This window comes from Colletotrichum acutatum, assembly GCF_030867785.1.
Source record: "Colletotrichum acutatum strain CBS 112980 chromosome Unknown BDZ83scaffold_13, whole genome shotgun sequence".
Taxonomy (NCBI): domain Eukaryota; kingdom Fungi; phylum Ascomycota; class Sordariomycetes; order Glomerellales; family Glomerellaceae; genus Colletotrichum; species Colletotrichum acutatum.
Genome location: NW_026849007.1, coordinates 165,207 through 182,813, shown reverse-complemented (window position 1 = coordinate 182,813; position 17,607 = coordinate 165,207). Strand labels below are relative to the sequence as shown.

Below are 17,607 nucleotides of genomic sequence, written 5' to 3'. Positions count from 1 at the left end.
GTCAGTGTCAGACGCCACTTTAATCGACTCTCGGAACGGGTGGCTCGTAAAACTCGAGTCGAGATTGGTCAACGCCAGACCCCTAGACTAAAACTTGTAATAGACGTTTATGTGTACATAATTTTTCAGGAGAATAGTCCTAAAAAGAGCGGGCGATGCCGCGGACTTTGGGTTGTCTAGGGATTACGATCCCCAGGCAAGGATGGACATTGGGTATACGGCCGATCTGAATGATGCTGGGTGATGATAGACTCAGTTTAGAGCCAATGCTAAAAAAACAACTCAAAATATGTTTGAGCCCCCCTAATGCATCAAGGCTGATGGAGATAAGAAGCTCCTTGGCATCTAGAGATGAATGCCGAATGGACACCAATAGGCCACGCAAGCAGTTGTTGGTGCCGGACCAATTTCATCTTCTCTCACTGGATGGATATTGGTAGTGAGAAAGCGCCGAAGAGGACAATATATCAAGGTCGGCGAGGTAGACGCAATTGACAAGAAACCGGTAAAAGCCAGGTCGTCGAACAGAGCTGAAGCCCGCCCGACTAATATCAGTGGAGACCGGTCAGTGCTGGACGACAATGCGGGCAGCACTGGCTGTCATCAGCGCTGCACGCCAGGTCCCCGGCGCCCCGCCGTTCCCTGGTCGAAAGGAAACCCGCTGGAGCTTCCCGCAGTCAGTTCAAAGCTCCAAGCTCCGACTCCCAAGTTCCTTAGCTACCCCCGTCCCCGAAACGTCCTCTATTCGCTTTTGACGGTCGCGGGATTTCCATCCCATCAAGTCAACTCCTTGGCCCCACCAATAAACGAAAGAGAGAAGGAAAGAGAGAAGGAAAGAGAATGGCTTCCACCAAGAGCATATGCGCCAACGCCCTCCGCGCGAGCATTCAGCTCGCCCGCGCCCCGACAGCGGCGGCCACGACCAGACGGTACTTTGCTGCCGCGGCGGCGTCGACTGTCTCGGCCCGCGTCGTTCCGGGAAAGGCAATTACGACTCCTCTGCGATTGAGGGCTGCTCATGCTGCTGCAGTGACGACGAACCAGAATGCGACGGCACGCTACTTCTCCTCGGAGAAGGAGAGGGTGGAGGACGACTACCACCAGATCTCGGCGAACGGGAGCAAGATCTGGGACTTTGAGCAGATGGCGGAGCTGGCCAAGGATCCCGGCAACGTCGTCATTGTCGGTACGTTTCTTACTTTACAATCACAGGCAGATAATCACCATGAAAAACATCCATTTGGCTAACTTAAACCCTTTCCCGCTTTATAGATGCCCGCGAACCGCACGAACTAGTAGAAACAGGCCGCATCCCCACGGCACTCAACATCCCCGTCGCCACGGCGCCCGAGAGCTTCCTCATCGCCGACGAGGACTTTGAGGACCGGTACGGGTACCCTCGCCCGAGCAAGGACACGGAGCTGGTGTTCTATTGTAAGGCCGGCGTGCGGAGCCGGGCGCTGGCGACGCTGGCGAGGGATGCTGGGTGGTCCAAGGTCGGGGAGTACCCCGGTAGCTGGCTGGACTGGGCGAAGAAGGGGGGAGAGGTTGAGAAGGGTGGAAAGCAAATTGGGCAGGATTGATTAGCGTCGGGTTTCTTGTCACGGGGTTGAGGGAATGTATGAATAAAGTCCTGAGGCGAGTGTCATACGACACGGCGCGGCACACGGGATGGCAAGATAGACGGCGACTTTTGATCATGATATTCGTTGTACAGATATGGTACATGAAACCCTACACTCCGGTGGATGACACAGCATCCCCCATGTTCCAAAAGTAGACAAAATGCAAGTGACGAGCTCCTTTCGCACGCTCTTCTATGACAATCTCCGAAAGGTTCTCCTAGCGGTGACCTTGCAGAACCACAAGGGTAAATCAAAAGGTGGGAGGCGCTCCCTCGGCAGGGGGGTTGGCGGGCGCGGCGGGCGGCGCAGCGGGGTCCTTGCTCGCGACGGGGCTGCCGTGGGCGAAGAAGAGGATCTTGATGGCCAGCGAGAGGCCGAGGTGGAGGGCGACGACGACGACGAGCAGGATCTTGCTCGTCTGGTGGTCGGTGGCGCTGAGGACGGGGTAAAGGTTGCGGAGGAGGAAGGCGACGGAGAGACCGCAGCCGACTGCGACGAACACCCAGTTGAGGATGTTGATGGGGGACCAGCTGATGAGAGCGACGGGGATCCAGATGAGGTTGGCGTAGCCGTAGAGGGCCCACTGCTCGAGGAGGTTGGCGGACTCGGAGCCGAAGTAGCGCAGGGCGAGGTAGAGGGCAACGGGGACGAAGAGCGTGTAGCCGTAGATCAGACCGGCGGCGCCTGTGAGGAGAAGTGTGTCAGTGATCATCATAGAGGATTGTAAGCTCATTGTCAAGGAGCCTTACCACTCAAGAGCTTGAAGTCGTAGGCAAACGGGCCAGACCCTGTGCTCGCGAGGTACTGGCTGATGGTGCCGCCGAGGAAAAGGATCAGGACGACGGTCGTGGCGATCCAGAAGGGGCCGTAGAGGTCCGGGTTTCCCTCCAAGACGTCAAGGAAGTTTGCGCGCGGGTAAAGCGCAGCCCAACAGCGAGAGAGAACGGCGGAGGTATCGACGTCAAAGTACTGGGCGTAAAAGTTGATGCTCCAGAGGAAGCGCTTCGAGGAGCCGGACGACGCTGTCGCTGGCGGTGGGAGGCCTGATGCAGGCGCCTTGCGAGTTCCCGGCGTCGCGTCATTGAAGTTGGAGCTGTGAAATTCGAGATCGTCCTGGAGGTCGGTATGGCCAAGGTCGCCCTGCAAAAGGAAGTGCGATTAGTTTTGAGGTCGTTTGTGAGGAAGAAGTAGGGGAAGGGAGCTCTCACCTCGTCGTCGACGTCCACGACAGCGTCGTATCCGGACCCAGACCGTGACATGATTGGTTATCGAAGCTGAGAAGAATCTGCCCTTGGTTTCCGACACTGCTGTATGCCTTGACGAGTTGTCAAAATCGGCTTCTGACCGGCTGGGTCGTCGTCGTTGGGGATCGTGAAGTCGGACAAGTTGGGATGTTCGATACGTGTGTAGGTACGAATACCTAGAGCTTTGGACAAGGTGTCGTAATCCCACATATGCAGTTTGGCCCTGCAGCTCCCTGAGAAGAATAGTCTCCACTTAGGTACACATCCCTGTAAGAGCCAAACCAGTGTTGCACTAATGCGGATAATTCACGTCCCAGTTTTATGCAAGCACACGTCAATTTGCTCTGTGCTGAGATGAATTTCAATAGAAGCATTCGGCACTAGGTATCTGATAAGATTACAATCACGAAATTCACATGCATGACGTGCATCACCAATTTGAACTGCATGTGGTTCTGAGGCTCTGTATTTCGCTACTGTGTTAATTTTACACTGTAGTCAATGGAGCATTGTGAGGCAGGTCAGTCGCCATCCTGCATCCATCATAGTACGTCTCTCATGCTCATTAGCATCTCCATGCTGCACTCAGGACGCCTAGGCGCGCTCTCTCGCCAAACGATTTTTCTCTCAGCCTCCAAACATCATTGTTGATGTACGACAAGGCATAAACGGGGTAATCCGGGTTGTGTTTCCTTTTGACATTTGAGGTAGGAGGGCGACCAATTCAGTTTTTATTCGACGAACTGCTTGCCGATGGAAAGTAATGCTACCACAAAGCCCAGGAAAATTCGTATCCCTGCCATCCTCTCCAGAATGCCAGAACCCGTGACGCCGCAACCGTAATGAATCGTCTATTTGAGCTTCTTCTTGGGGCGGAGCTGGTTGGTGTGACCGCACTTGCGCTTACGGCAGTTGGTCGCACGGGGGGGAAGACGAGCCTATATGATTCCATGTTAGGTTTTGCTTGGGTCGCAAGGCCGACCTCAGTTGGCGGGGGATGAGAGTAGAGGCTACTTACGTAGCACTTGCGGCAGATCATCTTGTCGCAGTTGAACTTGGAGGCAAGAGCCTTAAGAGAGGGCTCAATGATACCACCACGGAGGCGGAGGACCAAGTGGAGGGTGGACTCCTGTTTGGCGTGTCAGTTTCCATGTCTTTTTGACCCATCATCAATATCCCCAGCGACCCGAGTGCTTTTCTCCCCCTCTTTTCAATTGTCCCGCGCAATGAGACTAACCTTCTGGATGTTGTAGTCGGAGAGGGTGCGGCCATCCTCAAGCTGCTTGCCAGCGAAGATCAGGCGCTGCTGGTCAGGGGGGATGCCCTCCTTGTCCTGGATCTTGGACTTGACATTGTCGATCGTGTCGGAGGACTCGACCTCAAGGGTAATGGTCTTACCCGTCAGGGTCTTCACGAAACTGCAACCACCATCGTCAGTACAATCGGCGTCTTCGGACTTCGTCTTCGCATGGAAAGAGATTTTGTTGCGCTCGGGATCGGGCGGGAGGGGTGTTCGGGGGTTGGCTCACATCTGCACTACACGCAAAATATCGTTAGCATCGCCAAAACCCAACAATCAGAGCAACGACGCGCAGCATGACGCCGTCTTGCCGTGCAGGGGGCTCTCATCACTTACTCTTGCCGACGTTCGTGAACTGGCTGTTGTTACCGAGAAAGTTCTGGTGATCGCGGCAAATAATTGGTGGGGCGGGCTTGAGAATGAGTGTTGAGGTTGCGGCGCGAGCGACCGACAAGCCCTAATTAGGGCACGCGGGTACAGACATGGTCCAAGCGTCCAAGTATGTGCAAAAGTGAGCGGGCTGCGGAAGGCGCCCTGTGGGAATCATGGGTCTGCCCAGTGTGACCCACCTCACACTTGGGTTGCGATAACTTACTTCAAGGCTTCATTCAACAGGCTCATCCTCAATTTCTCCGTTATCCTCTTCTTCTTCGCCCTGGAACACACATGCCGATGGATCGGAAGTGGTCTTTAGCTCATACAAGATGTGCCAATACTGAGGACAACAAGGACGAGATATACGGTTTTCAAATTTCGCTCTGGACATAGACTTTTTCCTAATGTAAGGGTATCTAAACGCTGATAATTCCAACTTGTGCATCGTGCCCATACTAGGGTGATAAGAGGACTTACATGCCCATCAACCCCGACGTCTTGAGTGAGGCGTATCACAGACCGTAATGACCTTCATCCAAACGCAGTATTACTCAGTATATGTTGGCTGCTCAGTATCCGACTCCATAGGCACGAAAGACCGCGATCGTTCACGTCTTTCGCTGGCTGCCCTGCGTTGCTCCTTTTGCCAGGTCACGATGTGGCCCTCGAGCATATTGACGGCTCGCACCAACATTGGGACGGACAGCCCTGCCAGCCGCGCCGCCAGCTGAAAGAAATCCCTACCTATGGGAGGAAGGTCTTCCTCTGATTTGTACGAGTGATATCGACTGGTTCTCAAACTCTCCTCCCCATGTCTGTCATGTGTATCTGAGTCGAAAAACGATGTTGCCTGTGTTTGAACAGCGCGCAACCTTCCGGCCATGTCTTCACCTGTTGTCTCGGACACTGTCTGTTTGTGGACTTGCTCGCCGACGGGGAAGTATCTCGCGAGTAGTGTCTCTTCGGCTAAGTCATTGTCAACCACCGGATTCAGCAAACCCAAGGGGACTTGAACTTACTTTGTGCTTCAGTCAGCAGTGAAAGTTGTGCAAAGTACTCATCCAGCTCTTCCGGGCTCATCGATGTGATCTGAGACGCCGTAACCTCTGTGTAATCAACGATAGACGTAGCTTCATCTGGAGCCAAGGCTGAAGTCATTATCCTCTTCCACTCTTTCCAGTCGAGCTTAGGCACGATGAAGTTGTTTCCGTCTTGAGGAGCTGGCATGCTATCCTCGAGTGGAAAACAGTGCATCGCAGCAAGGACAAGGATGGTGACGAGGAGAATTTCTGGTTGATTTATGAGACGGATCCGGATCTTCTCCAGCGGAAAACTGAAGGTCAAGTTGGCGATAGGCGGAACGCGGCGCGCAATCGCTACCGTCTCAACTGGGAGTCGTCAGTCGAGTCCATCTTTTGGCGCAGCTAGAGGACCTACTAGGCAGGCCCAGCTCACGTGCATACTGTAATGTCATTAGTACATCGTTGAGCGGTGGGAAGATCATGTTGTAGTTGAGGTGATATGATAAGGCCAGATTCATGACTGAAGCGTGCAGTTCTCCATTATCGAAAGCAGCTAGGCTTGTCGACTTGAGTGGTGTCGTGTACCAAGTTGGCAACCGATCACGCATCTCCTGAGGTAGCTGGCGGTACTATGACTGGTTAGGGAGCATTCAGATATGGTTCAAGATAGTACCAACAGCTTCTTTGTACGGGATGCTTCCCCCTCTCGCCCATTTGCAAAGATCACCAATGCGCGTGGGTATCCTCAGCAACATGCACCCCAGGAAGCAAAGACCCAATGTGTCAATTATTCGGGGTGCCGGCCACTCGCTCCCATTCTCTCCCTTCCAGCCCTGTGCTCTTCGATTCCGAGACTGGTGTTCCTCATCCTGGGCGAGGTCGAGTTGCGAGCTGAATAGGGAGGGCTCCCCCTCCGAGGCCGAGTCATCCTGAACAGCTGTCGCAGCTCCGGAGATGCGGAGATCCCAAAGATCGCGGACAACTGTTTCTAGTTCCGGCTTATGCCCCTTTGCGGCGACCAGCCAAATTACCTGCTCTCTCAGGATAAGCTGCAGGCACTCAAGATACAAATCTCGTGCTTGTTGGCCGGTGAGCACTCGTCTGATCCGCTCCTTGGTTTGCTTCTCCTTCCGAGCTACTCGACCCTTCTGTCCGAAATCCTCATCGCCGAGGTCAAATTCAACATATCCCTGGTTTGAAGTGTGAGCTGCGGCTCATCATAGATGATGCAGAGCATGGCTTGGACAAACTTGAAGCTGGTGGCCTTCCTTAGCGCAGAATCTCAAACCATTTTCGAGGTACCATTTGCGAGAACCGCAGAATTCACAGCGTTCTCCTTTTGGAAACTTGTGAAGATCCCTCTCCGGGGCCATGGTGCTCTGGCTGATGATATGTTGGTCGTACTTGGTTGAGAAGTTGATCCAGGCAAAAGCGTCACCGCATTGGTGAAGTTTTTGACAGTGCGCGGTGCCCGTTTCTTGGGACGTACCTTCACCAGGCAGGCGGAACCTGGCAGGCAGTTCGTCACAATAAAGCGCCCGTGTTATATTATCCTCGGAACAACAATTCAAAGTGATCACTGGGGACTATGGAAACGCATTTCAAGCCTTTAGTTTTAGATAAGTTGCATTATAGTGTGAAGTAGCTTAAACGTCTGAGTTCGGCTCACTCACACTCACGATCCACGATAGTCAGCCTAGACATAGTTACGCCGTCATCACGAAAAGGAGCTGATCAAAGCTTCCCGGGTCTTGTACGTAGATAAACGAGGCATGGCGTACAGGTGTAGGAGCAGCAGCATGCAGCTTGTACTCAAATCACTTTTATGGACATTACACATTTGGCGCTTTCACTTAAAACTGTACGTAGAGTTTGAACGAAAAACAGAGACCGCGTGGTGGAGATATGTACCGCTTTTCCATCGGACAAATCTGCTGCCACCGCGAGGCTCTCCCATTTTTTTCACCTATCCCATTGCTAGTCTGATCGTCGTTAAGAGTCTGTGGGACAGACAAAACAAAGGAAAAAAGTCGTGCGACATGTCTTGCAGTTGTCAAGTTCGCGTACCCAGTATCAAGTCCTGTCCAGATATAGCCTACGCAGCGACTGACGGGGATACCGTTAATTTCGAAGCGCCAAGAAATATCGCAAGAAATGTCCCCAGTCTGCCAACATCTGCCAGCAAGGCCGCTTGAATTGAGCGCTTGTGGAAGTCATTGTCTGATGATATGGTAGAGTTGCAGTGCTTAACCCTGCTTGGGGGCCTCCTTGGCCTCAACGGCGGCCTCCTCACCCATGGCGGTAAGAATGACGACGTCTGTAGTTCTCAGTTAGTTATGACGTCTCTTGTGTTGCTCGGCGAGCTTGTCGTCATGAGGGGTGGGAAGTCTTACTGGTGTCCTTCTCGTCAATCTTGAAGAGCTTGTTGATCTTCTCACCAATCTCGCCGTCGGGAACACGGACATCGTCCTTGAGGTCACCATCGTCGTTCATGAGGGAGAGGAAACCATCGTCGGAGATATCGATCTATGGAGGGTGTCCTGTTAGAATACAAGGGCCATCTCGGAGGTGTGACAAGACTTGTGGCAACTTACGAGCTGGAACTCCTTGCGGGAGACGTTGGGGACGTCCATGTTGTGGGTGGAGGGAGAAAGATCCTCAAGCTTCTTGCCGGTGAAGATGTCGATGGCGACCAAGTGAACCTTGGCGTGACCGTGCTTGCCAGTCTTGGAGGTAGACATGTCGACGATCTTGCAGGGGCGGCCCTTGATGACGACGTGACCGTTCTTGCGCAGAGCAGAGCACTGCATGGGGAAGGTGAGAGACGCACCGGCGTCGGTGGACTCGAAGGTCATCTCATGCTGTTTGGAGATGATGCGTTAGCGATTTGGCCAACTCCAAAATATGTGCGTCGTTCGGCACAATGATGATGGCAGGAGGATGTGATCGAAATTGGTGTGGTATTTGATGCTCGTATGCGTCGTGTGTTGCCCGAGTTTCTGTGCAGAGCCGTGGTGCGTTGAAGCATCCGCGGGGCTCTCTCGCCAATGTGGATGCGGGGTGGTCGATTTTCGCCAAAGCAACCGACATCGATCGCATTCGACCAGCACAACCACCACCACCAAAAGAGACAGGGCACGGAGGGGGGTAATAGAGCTGTCGCAAAAGACTCACCTGGGCGTCGTCGTTGGACATTTTGAAGGATTGACTGGAAGATGTCTAAAAAATCGAAGGGAAGATGTCGACAGGCGGAATTACCCAGCAAAAGACGGCTGATATTTTTTTGAGGGGGGAGAGTTGTGAAAGGAAGAGAGCGGGCAGAGGGGGGAAATGGAGGGGAAAAAAGGAAGGCGAGGCGGGAGTAGATAATTTTTTTCCTGGTTTTATTATTGGTTTTTTTCACTCCTAGGCCCAGATTCGCGCCCCTCTCAGTCTCTGTCCGTGGCTTCCCAAGCGTTGTGTGGGACAGGTGCAGGGAGCACTTTCGCTGTGAAAAAAAGGTGGAGTGTGGGCTTTCTTCCCTTTCTTTTCACAGATTGAACCTGTCAGACCCCTCCTCGAGTGACATTGTCGCCAGTGGATGACTCTGCGGTGTACAAAGTACCCATCTAGGTTCTTCCGTCTGCCATCTACTTATGGGCCTTCCTACCTTCCCTACGCCGAAGACACCACACCGCGTAGGAGCTGAAGCTCCTATCCCGCAACAACTGGACGCCGCTTGCTCAATTTTTTGGTCGCTGGCCGCCTGTGCAATGCCCCCTATTTGATCCAGCCAGACACGCCAGGCCAGGTCGGCGAGGATGTTTGAGGGTTTCCAGGTTCCCTCCCGTCTCCTAAAGACTCAATCGGTCAGAATGATTTCCCCTTCACAGGGTTACCCGAAGGACAATGAAGCACATGGGCACAGTCCACCGGCCCTGTGGCAACAACCTTTTTTGGGCGCTAATGCCGCCATGCCAAAACCTCGCGGGCCAGTAACCCTTGCTTCTCTCTGCCTTACCTGCCATCCTCGTTGACCTCCGATATTAGCCTCCCACTTTGGCAAGAGAAGGTCCGGACTGGAGGAATGGATTTTGACGGTATGCGCCGGAGTTTCGAACAACCTGACGGGAAGCTGTCGTACCTGGATACCTACCCGACTAGGCAAGGTAGACATCTTCAGGGATATCATTGTCCGGACATTGTGGCAGGTTCTTCCGTAACCAATTCCTGTATCTAAGACGAGAGCTCCGTGAGGTTTACGCACCCCTTCGCGCCCAAAGATATGCATTCACATTGTAGCATGCAGGAGCTTCCCTCCGACACTGTCCCAGCAGTCTGAGCTACGATTACCTTGGAGATGTCGCGGATTCTGCACGACATGTGTGCAGCCTCTCTCCCATCCATACCAGACGCATCAATGGGCCGTTAATTGCTCTTCAATTGCCCATCCATAGTCCTGCCCCGCACGTTTCCAGGTTGTTTGCCGCCGGCCTTCACTCACAATTCTGCCCCGCACTTTCCAGACTTCGACCCCTCGAAGACAAAGGGCCCGACCCCTGCCACGCCACAGGAAGCTCCCGTGGATACGTATCCTGTGGCTGGTGCTTGTCACTGGTCGCTCATCCAATGAGAACACGTCGCTCTCCTAAGGCCGTCCAGCCTTGTCAACTGCCTCCTGGGGGTAAGGTAGGTAACCAATGTCACAGGTGTACATCTTTCAAAGAAGCCAGACGCCGATCCCTCTCGATTCTACAACATCATCCGTGCGATTTGCGAACCCTCGATGACATGTTGCTCCGTCCTGTCGACCACATCGCTTCTTAGCCTCTCCATACCACAAGTCCACCATGTGGCTTGATCGACTTGCAGCGCAGTCGAACTCGTCTCCCTCAGCGTCGCAGCCTGGCAGCCGACCATACTCTCCCCTTCCGCGACGAACCTCCAGCAGCCCCTATGTGACCTCTCAACGACCTGGCATCACACCACGAGGCTCACAACTCTCACTCGTCTCCAACGATTCCTCGAACTCCTTCCTAGCTTCACGGAGAGTCAATGGCTCAGGCTTGAAACAGTCCCAGACAACCTACGACGGACCAGATTCGGTCGAGATCTTGGGCCAGATCCTAGATACAGCGCCCACATCTGAGGCAACAACAATCACAATAAGCGAAAATGACCTTGAACTAGACTTCCAATTCGAAGGGCTGAGCTTGCGAGAGCTTGCAAGCTCCGATGAGATCGATAGCAGCGATGCGGATAGCTACCGGCGGCAAACCGCAGAGGAGTGTATGAGCTCCCTATTGGCTGGCTCAACTGTTCGCAGATTGCTAATCTTTGAATTCAGTTGAAGCGAGCAAAGCCCAATTCGAGGACTTGCATCGATCAATTGCAGCATGCGATGGGGTTCTAGGCTCAGTAGAGACCAATCTGACAAGCTTCCGTAATGACCTCGCGGCCGTCTCCGCAGATATCGAAAGCCTGCAATCACGCTCCGCGGCAATGAACGTGAGGCTAGACAATCGAAAAGCAGTCGAAAAAGCTTTTGGTCCAGTTGTCGAGGAGCTCAGCGTCTCTCCCCATGTGGTGTCCAAGATATCCGAGGGCCAAATCGACGAGACATGGGTGAAGATGCTAGCGGAAGTGGACAAACGAGCTTCAGCATACAAAAAGTCGGTTTCGAACCAGGGAGAGAGCAAGGCTTGGGCCGACCTTGGTCCCCTATTGGAAAAACTGACAATGAAAGCCGTCGAGCGGATACGGGACTTCATTGTCGCCCAGATCAAGGCCTTACGATCCCCTCACATCAACGCCCAAATAATCCAACAGCAGAACTTCTTGAAGTTCAAAGACTTATACACCTTCTTACACAAGCATCATGCTACTCTCGCAGAAGAGATCAGTCAGGCTTACATGAATACCATGCGATGGTATTACGCAAACCAATTTGGACGATATCAAAGGGCCTTGGAAAAGCTTAAGCTGCACATTCTCGACAAGAACGACGTTCTCGGACACGAGGAGCCCACGCGGAGAGCCACGGTGTTGTCTGCCACAAAACCAGCTGGGCCGCCTCATGATGCCTTTAACTTGGGAAGGCGTATTGATCTCCTGAAATCGGGGAACGCCGCAGCGATCTCCTCTTACCTGGCCGAGGAAGACCAGACAACACATTATCTAGAGGTGCCTTTCAGGAACTTCAACCTGGCACTCATCGACAACGCCACCGCGGAGTACACATTCTTAGCCGCCTTCTTCTCGCCGCCATTGTCTCTGCAAGCGGTGTCGCGACAGTTCAACTACATCTTCGAACCCACATTTGCGCTGGGCAAAACCCTCACCAGGACGCTTACTGCCGAATCGTACGACGCTCTGGGGCTGCTATTGAGCATCCGCATCAATCAGCATCTTGCTTTCGAACTACAGCGACGCAAAGTGCCAGCCGTGGACGGCTACATAAACATGACAACGATGCTTCTATGGCCAAGACTGCAAGTTGTCATGGATCACCACTGTGAATCATTGCGGCAGTTGATGAACACGTTACCCACAAAACCCAGGGCGGCGGATCAGAATAAGCTATCCGCCGCGCCGCATCTCGTCACCCAGAGGTTTGGACAGATCTTGCAGGGAGTTCTGGCACTGAGCACAGAGGCAGGAGACGATGAGCCAGTGGTAACCAGCTTGCGTCGTCTGCGGTCAGAGGCAGAGGCTTTCTTGACGCGGTACAGTCAGTCTTTCAGCGACAAGCGTAAGCGGGAAAGGTTTCTTTATAACAATTATTCGTTGATTTCGACCATCATCAGCGACGTTGGCGGAAAATTGGGTACGGAGCAGCAGGAGCATTTCGAGGGCCTCAAAGCGGCATTCCAGGAGGGTCCTTGAAGACAGCGCAGTACTAGGCACACAGCAGTTTGTTGGATTACTTTGGCATTGGCGCAACAATAGGCGTTATTGACTGCTAGTGGCATATCAGTTTGTGTGATAGCCTTTGTTTTTTACTCTACCTGGGGGAATCTAAATGTACATGATGACACAAGTCTTGCAAAGCTGTTCAGGCCGCCAATCATTCTTGACTAAAAGTTATGCGTCCAGGTCGTTCCGTTGGACCACTTGTTGTACAGAGCTGCCATTGCAGCTATGGGACTGGGGTTTCTTCTACCCAGGTATACGGCCACTAAACCGATGACAACGGCCAGTCCGGCGGCAGCGGCCCCCTTTCTGTACGCCCACATTACCTTCATGAGCCTTTGCCGGCGCTCGAGAGCCTTGAGCTCCGCTAGCTGTTTCTGAAAAAATACATGTCCTTCGTCCATGGTCTGCTTTGAGCATCCCTCCACGGACCGCGCCGTCCTTAAAGAGCTCGCTTTGGATATCTTGCGCCACTGCGGGAGCGACTCGGGTGGGTATCGCTCGTAAAGTGCAATCGTGCTCGTGATCAACGCATCGAGGTCCATCTTCTGCGGGACCTTGGAGAGAATGAGGTGGAGCATGGACGGATCGTCCTCCTCCTGGTCGAAGAGCTCGTCGCGGCGGTTCAGGACGATCTGGACGTACATGTAGATGCTGAAGACGGGTTCGCGGGTGAGGAGGGTATCAAAGAGGCGGGCGATGTCGCCGTAGGCCTGGATGTCGTGCGCGTACATGGTCAGAGTGCCCGCCAGGGCGTAGAAGGGTTCTGTGCCGGAGAGGTGGCGCTTGAGCTTCGGGTCGGCGGCGTTGAGGATGTCGGGGATCAGCCTGAGCTGCGCGACGGTCGGCTCGAGGCTGGTGAGCATGAAGTCTCGTATGCGCAGCACCGACAGTCGCGAGACGAGGCGAGCGCGCCATGGTGGTTCGAGGACCAGCATGAAGACTTGGCAGATGTCATGGTAGCCTTGGAAGTAGCATAGGTATGGGTATCGACGGAGGACTTCGACAATCAGGTTGGAAAGCTCGCTTTTGCTCTTCTCGAGTTCGGTGTCGTTCTGGTCTGTACGCGGAGTTGGTTAGCTTGCTTTTCGCGAGTTCGTAAGTCCCTGTCGGGTGGTCTCACGATTCGGGTAGTAGATGAAGGCGCGGTTAACGTCGAGCGCAACTTGTTCCTCATCTCTATGGCTTGGAAGGGTTTTCCATGAGACCTTCTCGTCTATACCAGCTGCGATTGTGTCCTGGAAATCCTCGCTATCTGGGAGGCCAAGCAGTATAGGCCCTACACAGAATGTTCCGTTAGCCTCGGAGCGTTGCAGGGCGATGGCGCCATGGTTGGCACGATTTACTACTGACAGGCTTTCCGGCGTAGGGTGTCGGTAAGAAATCCGCCTTTGGTACTAGCCAGGCACTTAAGGACTTCTATGTTCCGCCATTTGCACGCCTCGAGGATATCGTCTGTCTTGCGCTGTTCCTGATCTACGGGGGCCGCAGAGACAGAGCTGCCGAGAGCATTCTTTTCGGCCATCGAGATCGTTTCAATGACTCTTTTGTGATTGCGAGAAATGTGGCGTCACGAGGCGTCGTTGGAGTCGAGGGGTGTGCTCGTCACGGGAGCGTGCGCATCGTGTGGCTGCGAGCTCAGGAGAGGTATGCGCGCCGCTATAGCCTAGCGTTGCGGACGCTGGTTTGGCAAAGTATCGAGGAAGCCCATGAAATCCACAATGGTGAACTGGCTCTAGGACACGGCTTCAACGGTTTGAAGCTGAGGTTGAAGTGTGATGCATCACACGCGTCCACGATCTGACGGCGAGAGACAGATGGTTGGTTGTAAGAACAGGGAAGCTGGAGGTCCAAGAGCTGCCACAAATGTGACAAGCCAGGTTATAGCGGAGTTTCCTCCACAGCGGATCTATGGATCTGTTTCGAACCATTGAGGCCGAGGCTTAGCGTACGTTTGGAGCAACTTCACCAGGGACGCCCGGCCCCCATGGCCTGGATCGCCGGGACGGGACGCACGGTCCAGATAGGGCGAATCTGACTTGAGCTGTCATTAAACGCCTTTGGACACTACTTTGATATCACAGTAAGGTAAGGTAAGGTAAGGTAAGGTACGCTGTCTAGCTTTGGGTCATTGCCCAAGAGAAGCGAAATTCCGGGCCGATATATTTGGGTGATCTTGTGTAAAGCTCGGCTCAGAAAACCGATTCACCTATCCATGCGGAAGCTTACTTTAGGTGCTTCAAGGCCGGCATCGGCTGCATTGGATAGGCCCTGGGTCAGGTACTACCTTATGTAGGTCTACCTGTGGCGGTTGCACAAGTCACCAAACCTATTGCGCTACCCTCAGTCGATCCGTGAGACAAGCTCGTTAACTATCTGCCTAATGTGGAGGTTTCAAGGGGGTTACATGAGATGGAAAGACCAGGTTTCCCAACTTGAGGAGTTCAGTTTGATAGGTGTGAGATACCTAGGTTGTTGGCGGTTTATTGCGCTGGCAGCTCAGATGAAGGTCCGTTCCGTTTATCAAGCTCACGATCGCAAAGTCCAAGCCACTCCCGCTTTATGGGCCCAAAGAAAGGCGTCAATTCCATGAGGGTCATAACGGTCGTAAGATCGATCATAGTCTCTGAAGATGCGTTTATTGCCGACTACCGGACCAGAGCCCTCGTCTTGGGTCCTGCAGCTCGATTCAGCCAGTGTCTAGCCGAGACAGCCTAAGCCAGACATGCATCATGGTCTCGGTATATTGAGTACGTAAGGGCGGTTGTTTATTGCGTGACGCACACCAGTGTTATCTTCTAGTTGTCTCGTTGGTGATGCTGCGGCCGAAGCCGCCACTCCGTTGACTCTCTTGGGTACGGTATTGGCGTAAAAAGGAGACTCTGGTTTTGTCATGCATGAACACAGTTCCATTCAAGTGAGGGACTCTTCGAGTCAGACAGTTGTGCTGAGAGCCGGCAGCTGCCAAGGTCGACAAGTCGGCTTTTGTATGTTTTTGGATTGAGCTGGGCAATGTCTGAGATTCAATCATGACAGGGTCTGGAAATGATGGCGTTGAATGAGACGGTTCTATCGGCAGCTTGAAACTCTTTTCAATGTATCCGTCCCTGCTTACTTCAACCTGGGATGGGGAACCAAATATGCTTCAAACTTCATTTGGATACCTACTTTGACTAGAGTACTTACCTTGTACAACGTGAACACCACGTCTACCTAAGTAGAGGATGATGATCTGGCATCCTGACTCGTCTTGTACGTTCTGTGGCAGAGAATTTAGAATAGCCATGGCAATAGAACCCCTGGCTGGTTGTCCTGCGCCCCCTGCCTTTCTGGAGTATTCCAGACCCGCACACGAGCCCTGGTCCTTGAAGGTGTATTGACCGATCCGCACTGATTTCCTCCCCTGGTATCAGTCAGGACTCTTGGAGAGGGCTCCATCAGGCTATTAGCAGAAGGGGTTTTCCCGAAATTCCGTGCAGAACAAAGCTCCAAGTAAACATAATAAGACTGATAAGGTCCATGGAGAAGGTCTGTGATAAACATACGTAGAAGGACGGAAGTAAAGACACTCCGGCATGGCCCTATTTGCGTGAGGAGACGTCAAACAGTGCCCGAGGGAAAGGACGGGTAAGACAGTGGAGGCATCCGAATATGCGACGGAAATGGCCGGCCAGGCATCTTGCAATCCGGCTATGCCACTGTTTGCGCTGTTGTAAGTTCTTGGTGGTTGGTGTAGCTATCCGTATGTGGGACTTACACCCACACCAATGGAAAGAAGACATCCATTTGCCTCCTACCCAAGGGCAACTACCTACAGTGTAATGGTTTCAGCTGGGTAGGGCAGCATGGCCTTGAGGAAAGACCATTCGTCTGCCCAATCAGCAAGAGCCCGCGGTTCATTCCAGCTTTCTTCTTTTGACGCCGGGACGTGCCCTCCAACTGGAGGCACGTAGGGTAGGGTACATCGTTGGCGTAACCATGTAGATAGAGGCCTAGACTACCTTTGATTGATTAGTATCAAACCGACTTGACCTTATTATTGGATATTGGATGTAGGGTAGCAAGATGGGACGACAACGGCGGATGAATTCGTTTTCTTCAGCATCCCCGCCGTCAGTGTTGTCTGTACTGCCCACGCACAATGATCGCACCCAACACCTAACAAAGCATCCTAAACCGGGCAGTCAACTTCTTTCCCAGACGACGGGGATCTAGAGGCAACCTGAACCAAGTCCCCGCTCAGCCAGGGCTACCTGCCTATGGCTTGGCTGCCCGCCTGAGCAAGGAACGCGATGGATACCTCCCGTCGCGCATGCACGATGCTTCAGCAAGTCAGCAACAGTCTACAGGGCCAGCTCACCACCGACGTTCCATTACCCTACTGACCGAAGTCCCGTCACAGTGGAGAGAGTTCGGCTGAGATGCAAATCATACGCAGTGGTCGAGACACAACCCAAGACACAGCCCAGGCACCTCGGCCGGGAATGGTATTTCCCGCGAATTCAGCAAGCTGCATTCTTGGGATGTTCTAGGGCCCCCCACTTGAAGTATTGTGAAGGGCTTGAGATGAATCAGGGTCCAGCGCGCCACAACGCCAACCGATCGGGTTTTCATCGAAGCCTCCTGGGGCCACAAGGAACGGCGGAAAATACCTACTTGTCCTGACTTCATATGGGTGCAATACATTTTGATCAGCGATGATGGCATAATGCGACTTGGGTTGCTAGGGTTCTGGGTGCTCCAGACTTGCATTCTTAGTTTCACGCCATCTAGATCGGATTAGGCAGGGGTCGTAAAGTAGAGCGTTGTCCAAGGTAAGCTGGGATGAGGTCTTTTGTTCTCTGATCATTGATGCCTGAGTTGGTATGTGTGATGTTTGGTGGTATGGCAGCTAACCACTTCTATTCCACGGCGGTGTTTTGCTCGCGCCCACGCACATCCAACTTGTGCCTGCCGCCTCACATCTCGTACCTTCCTTGCTGCACAACTAGGCTTACTGTACGTGCCGTGCCTACCTTGGTAAGCACGATGTACTTGATCTTACCTTACTTGCCCACGGTCAGGTAAGGTAGGTGTTTATGTAGGTAGATAGATACTGAAAAAAGGGCAATGCGAGGTGCTTTGTAGCTATTGGCTACTTGCATGCTTCT

At 53.1% G+C, this 17,607-nt stretch overlaps 7 protein-coding genes across 7 annotated transcripts; 2 read left to right on the top strand and 5 right to left on the bottom strand.

Moving 5' to 3' along the window:
• The first annotated feature begins 490 nt into the window (after window positions 1–490).
• Window positions 491–1,684, top strand: BDZ83DRAFT_66559 (Rhodanese-like domain-containing protein). The gene is made up of 2 exons (XM_060511088.1): window positions 491–1,186; window positions 1,273–1,684. The coding sequence occupies exons 1-2, from the start codon at window positions 841–843 to the stop codon at window positions 1,581–1,583; spliced, it is 657 nt and encodes a 218-aa protein (XP_060369144.1). The 5' UTR covers window positions 491–840; the 3' UTR covers window positions 1,584–1,684.
• Window positions 1,685–1,875: 191 nt separating this feature from the next.
• On the bottom strand, window positions 1,876–2,884 carry BDZ83DRAFT_648086 (Yip1 domain-containing protein; the record flags this gene model as incomplete). Its single annotated transcript, XM_060510144.1, has 3 exons — window positions 1,876–2,309; window positions 2,375–2,765; window positions 2,834–2,884. 3 exons carry the CDS (start codon window positions 2,882–2,884, stop codon window positions 1,876–1,878), a joined length of 876 nt encoding a protein of 291 aa, XP_060369143.1.
• Window positions 2,885–3,720: 836 nt separating this feature from the next.
• BDZ83DRAFT_568928 (uncharacterized protein) lies at window positions 3,721–4,289 on the bottom strand (the record flags this gene model as incomplete). The annotated part of the gene is made up of 3 exons (XM_060504133.1): window positions 3,721–3,807; window positions 3,888–3,998; window positions 4,107–4,289. Coding segments are annotated over 3 exons (381 nt in total), but the record flags the coding sequence as incomplete, so codon positions are not given.
• Window positions 4,290–5,091: 802 nt separating this feature from the next.
• Window positions 5,092–6,939, bottom strand: BDZ83DRAFT_569034 (uncharacterized protein; the record flags this gene model as incomplete). The annotated part of the gene is made up of 5 exons (XM_060504141.1): window positions 5,092–5,510; window positions 5,564–5,932; window positions 5,982–6,195; window positions 6,244–6,756; window positions 6,817–6,939. 5 exons carry the CDS (start codon window positions 6,937–6,939, stop codon window positions 5,092–5,094), a joined length of 1,638 nt encoding a protein of 545 aa, XP_060369141.1.
• Window positions 6,940–7,812: 873 nt separating this feature from the next.
• BDZ83DRAFT_748543 (translation initiation factor eIF-5A) lies at window positions 7,813–8,761 on the bottom strand (the record flags this gene model as incomplete). Its single annotated transcript, XM_060513624.1, has 4 exons — window positions 7,813–7,883; window positions 7,960–8,092; window positions 8,161–8,427; window positions 8,741–8,761. The coding sequence occupies 4 exons, from the start codon at window positions 8,759–8,761 to the stop codon at window positions 7,813–7,815; spliced, it is 492 nt and encodes a 163-aa protein (XP_060369140.1).
• Window positions 8,762–10,395: 1,634 nt separating this feature from the next.
• On the top strand, window positions 10,396–12,430 carry BDZ83DRAFT_569246 (Vps52/Sac2 family protein; the record flags this gene model as incomplete). Its single annotated transcript, XM_060504169.1, has 2 exons — window positions 10,396–10,834; window positions 10,893–12,430. The coding sequence occupies 2 exons, from the start codon at window positions 10,396–10,398 to the stop codon at window positions 12,428–12,430; spliced, it is 1,977 nt and encodes a 658-aa protein (XP_060369139.1).
• Window positions 12,431–12,621: 191 nt separating this feature from the next.
• BDZ83DRAFT_569153 (GTPase-activating protein gyp10) lies at window positions 12,622–13,982 on the bottom strand (the record flags this gene model as incomplete). Its single annotated transcript, XM_060504157.1, has 3 exons — window positions 12,622–13,517; window positions 13,581–13,736; window positions 13,811–13,982. 3 exons carry the CDS (start codon window positions 13,980–13,982, stop codon window positions 12,622–12,624), a joined length of 1,224 nt encoding a protein of 407 aa, XP_060369138.1.
• Between the last annotated feature and the right edge of the window lie 3,625 nt (window positions 13,983–17,607).

Excerpts from the sequence above, each read along its gene's own strand:
- BDZ83DRAFT_66559 (XM_060511088.1), top strand. The coding sequence starts at position 841 with ATGGCTTCCACCAAGAGCATATGCGCCAACGCCCTCCGCGCGAGCATT. Across the intron at positions 1,187-1,272 it reads CGGCAACGTCGTCATTGTCG|ATGCCCGCGAACCGCACGAA; the intron begins GTACGTTTCTTA and ends CCCGCTTTATAG.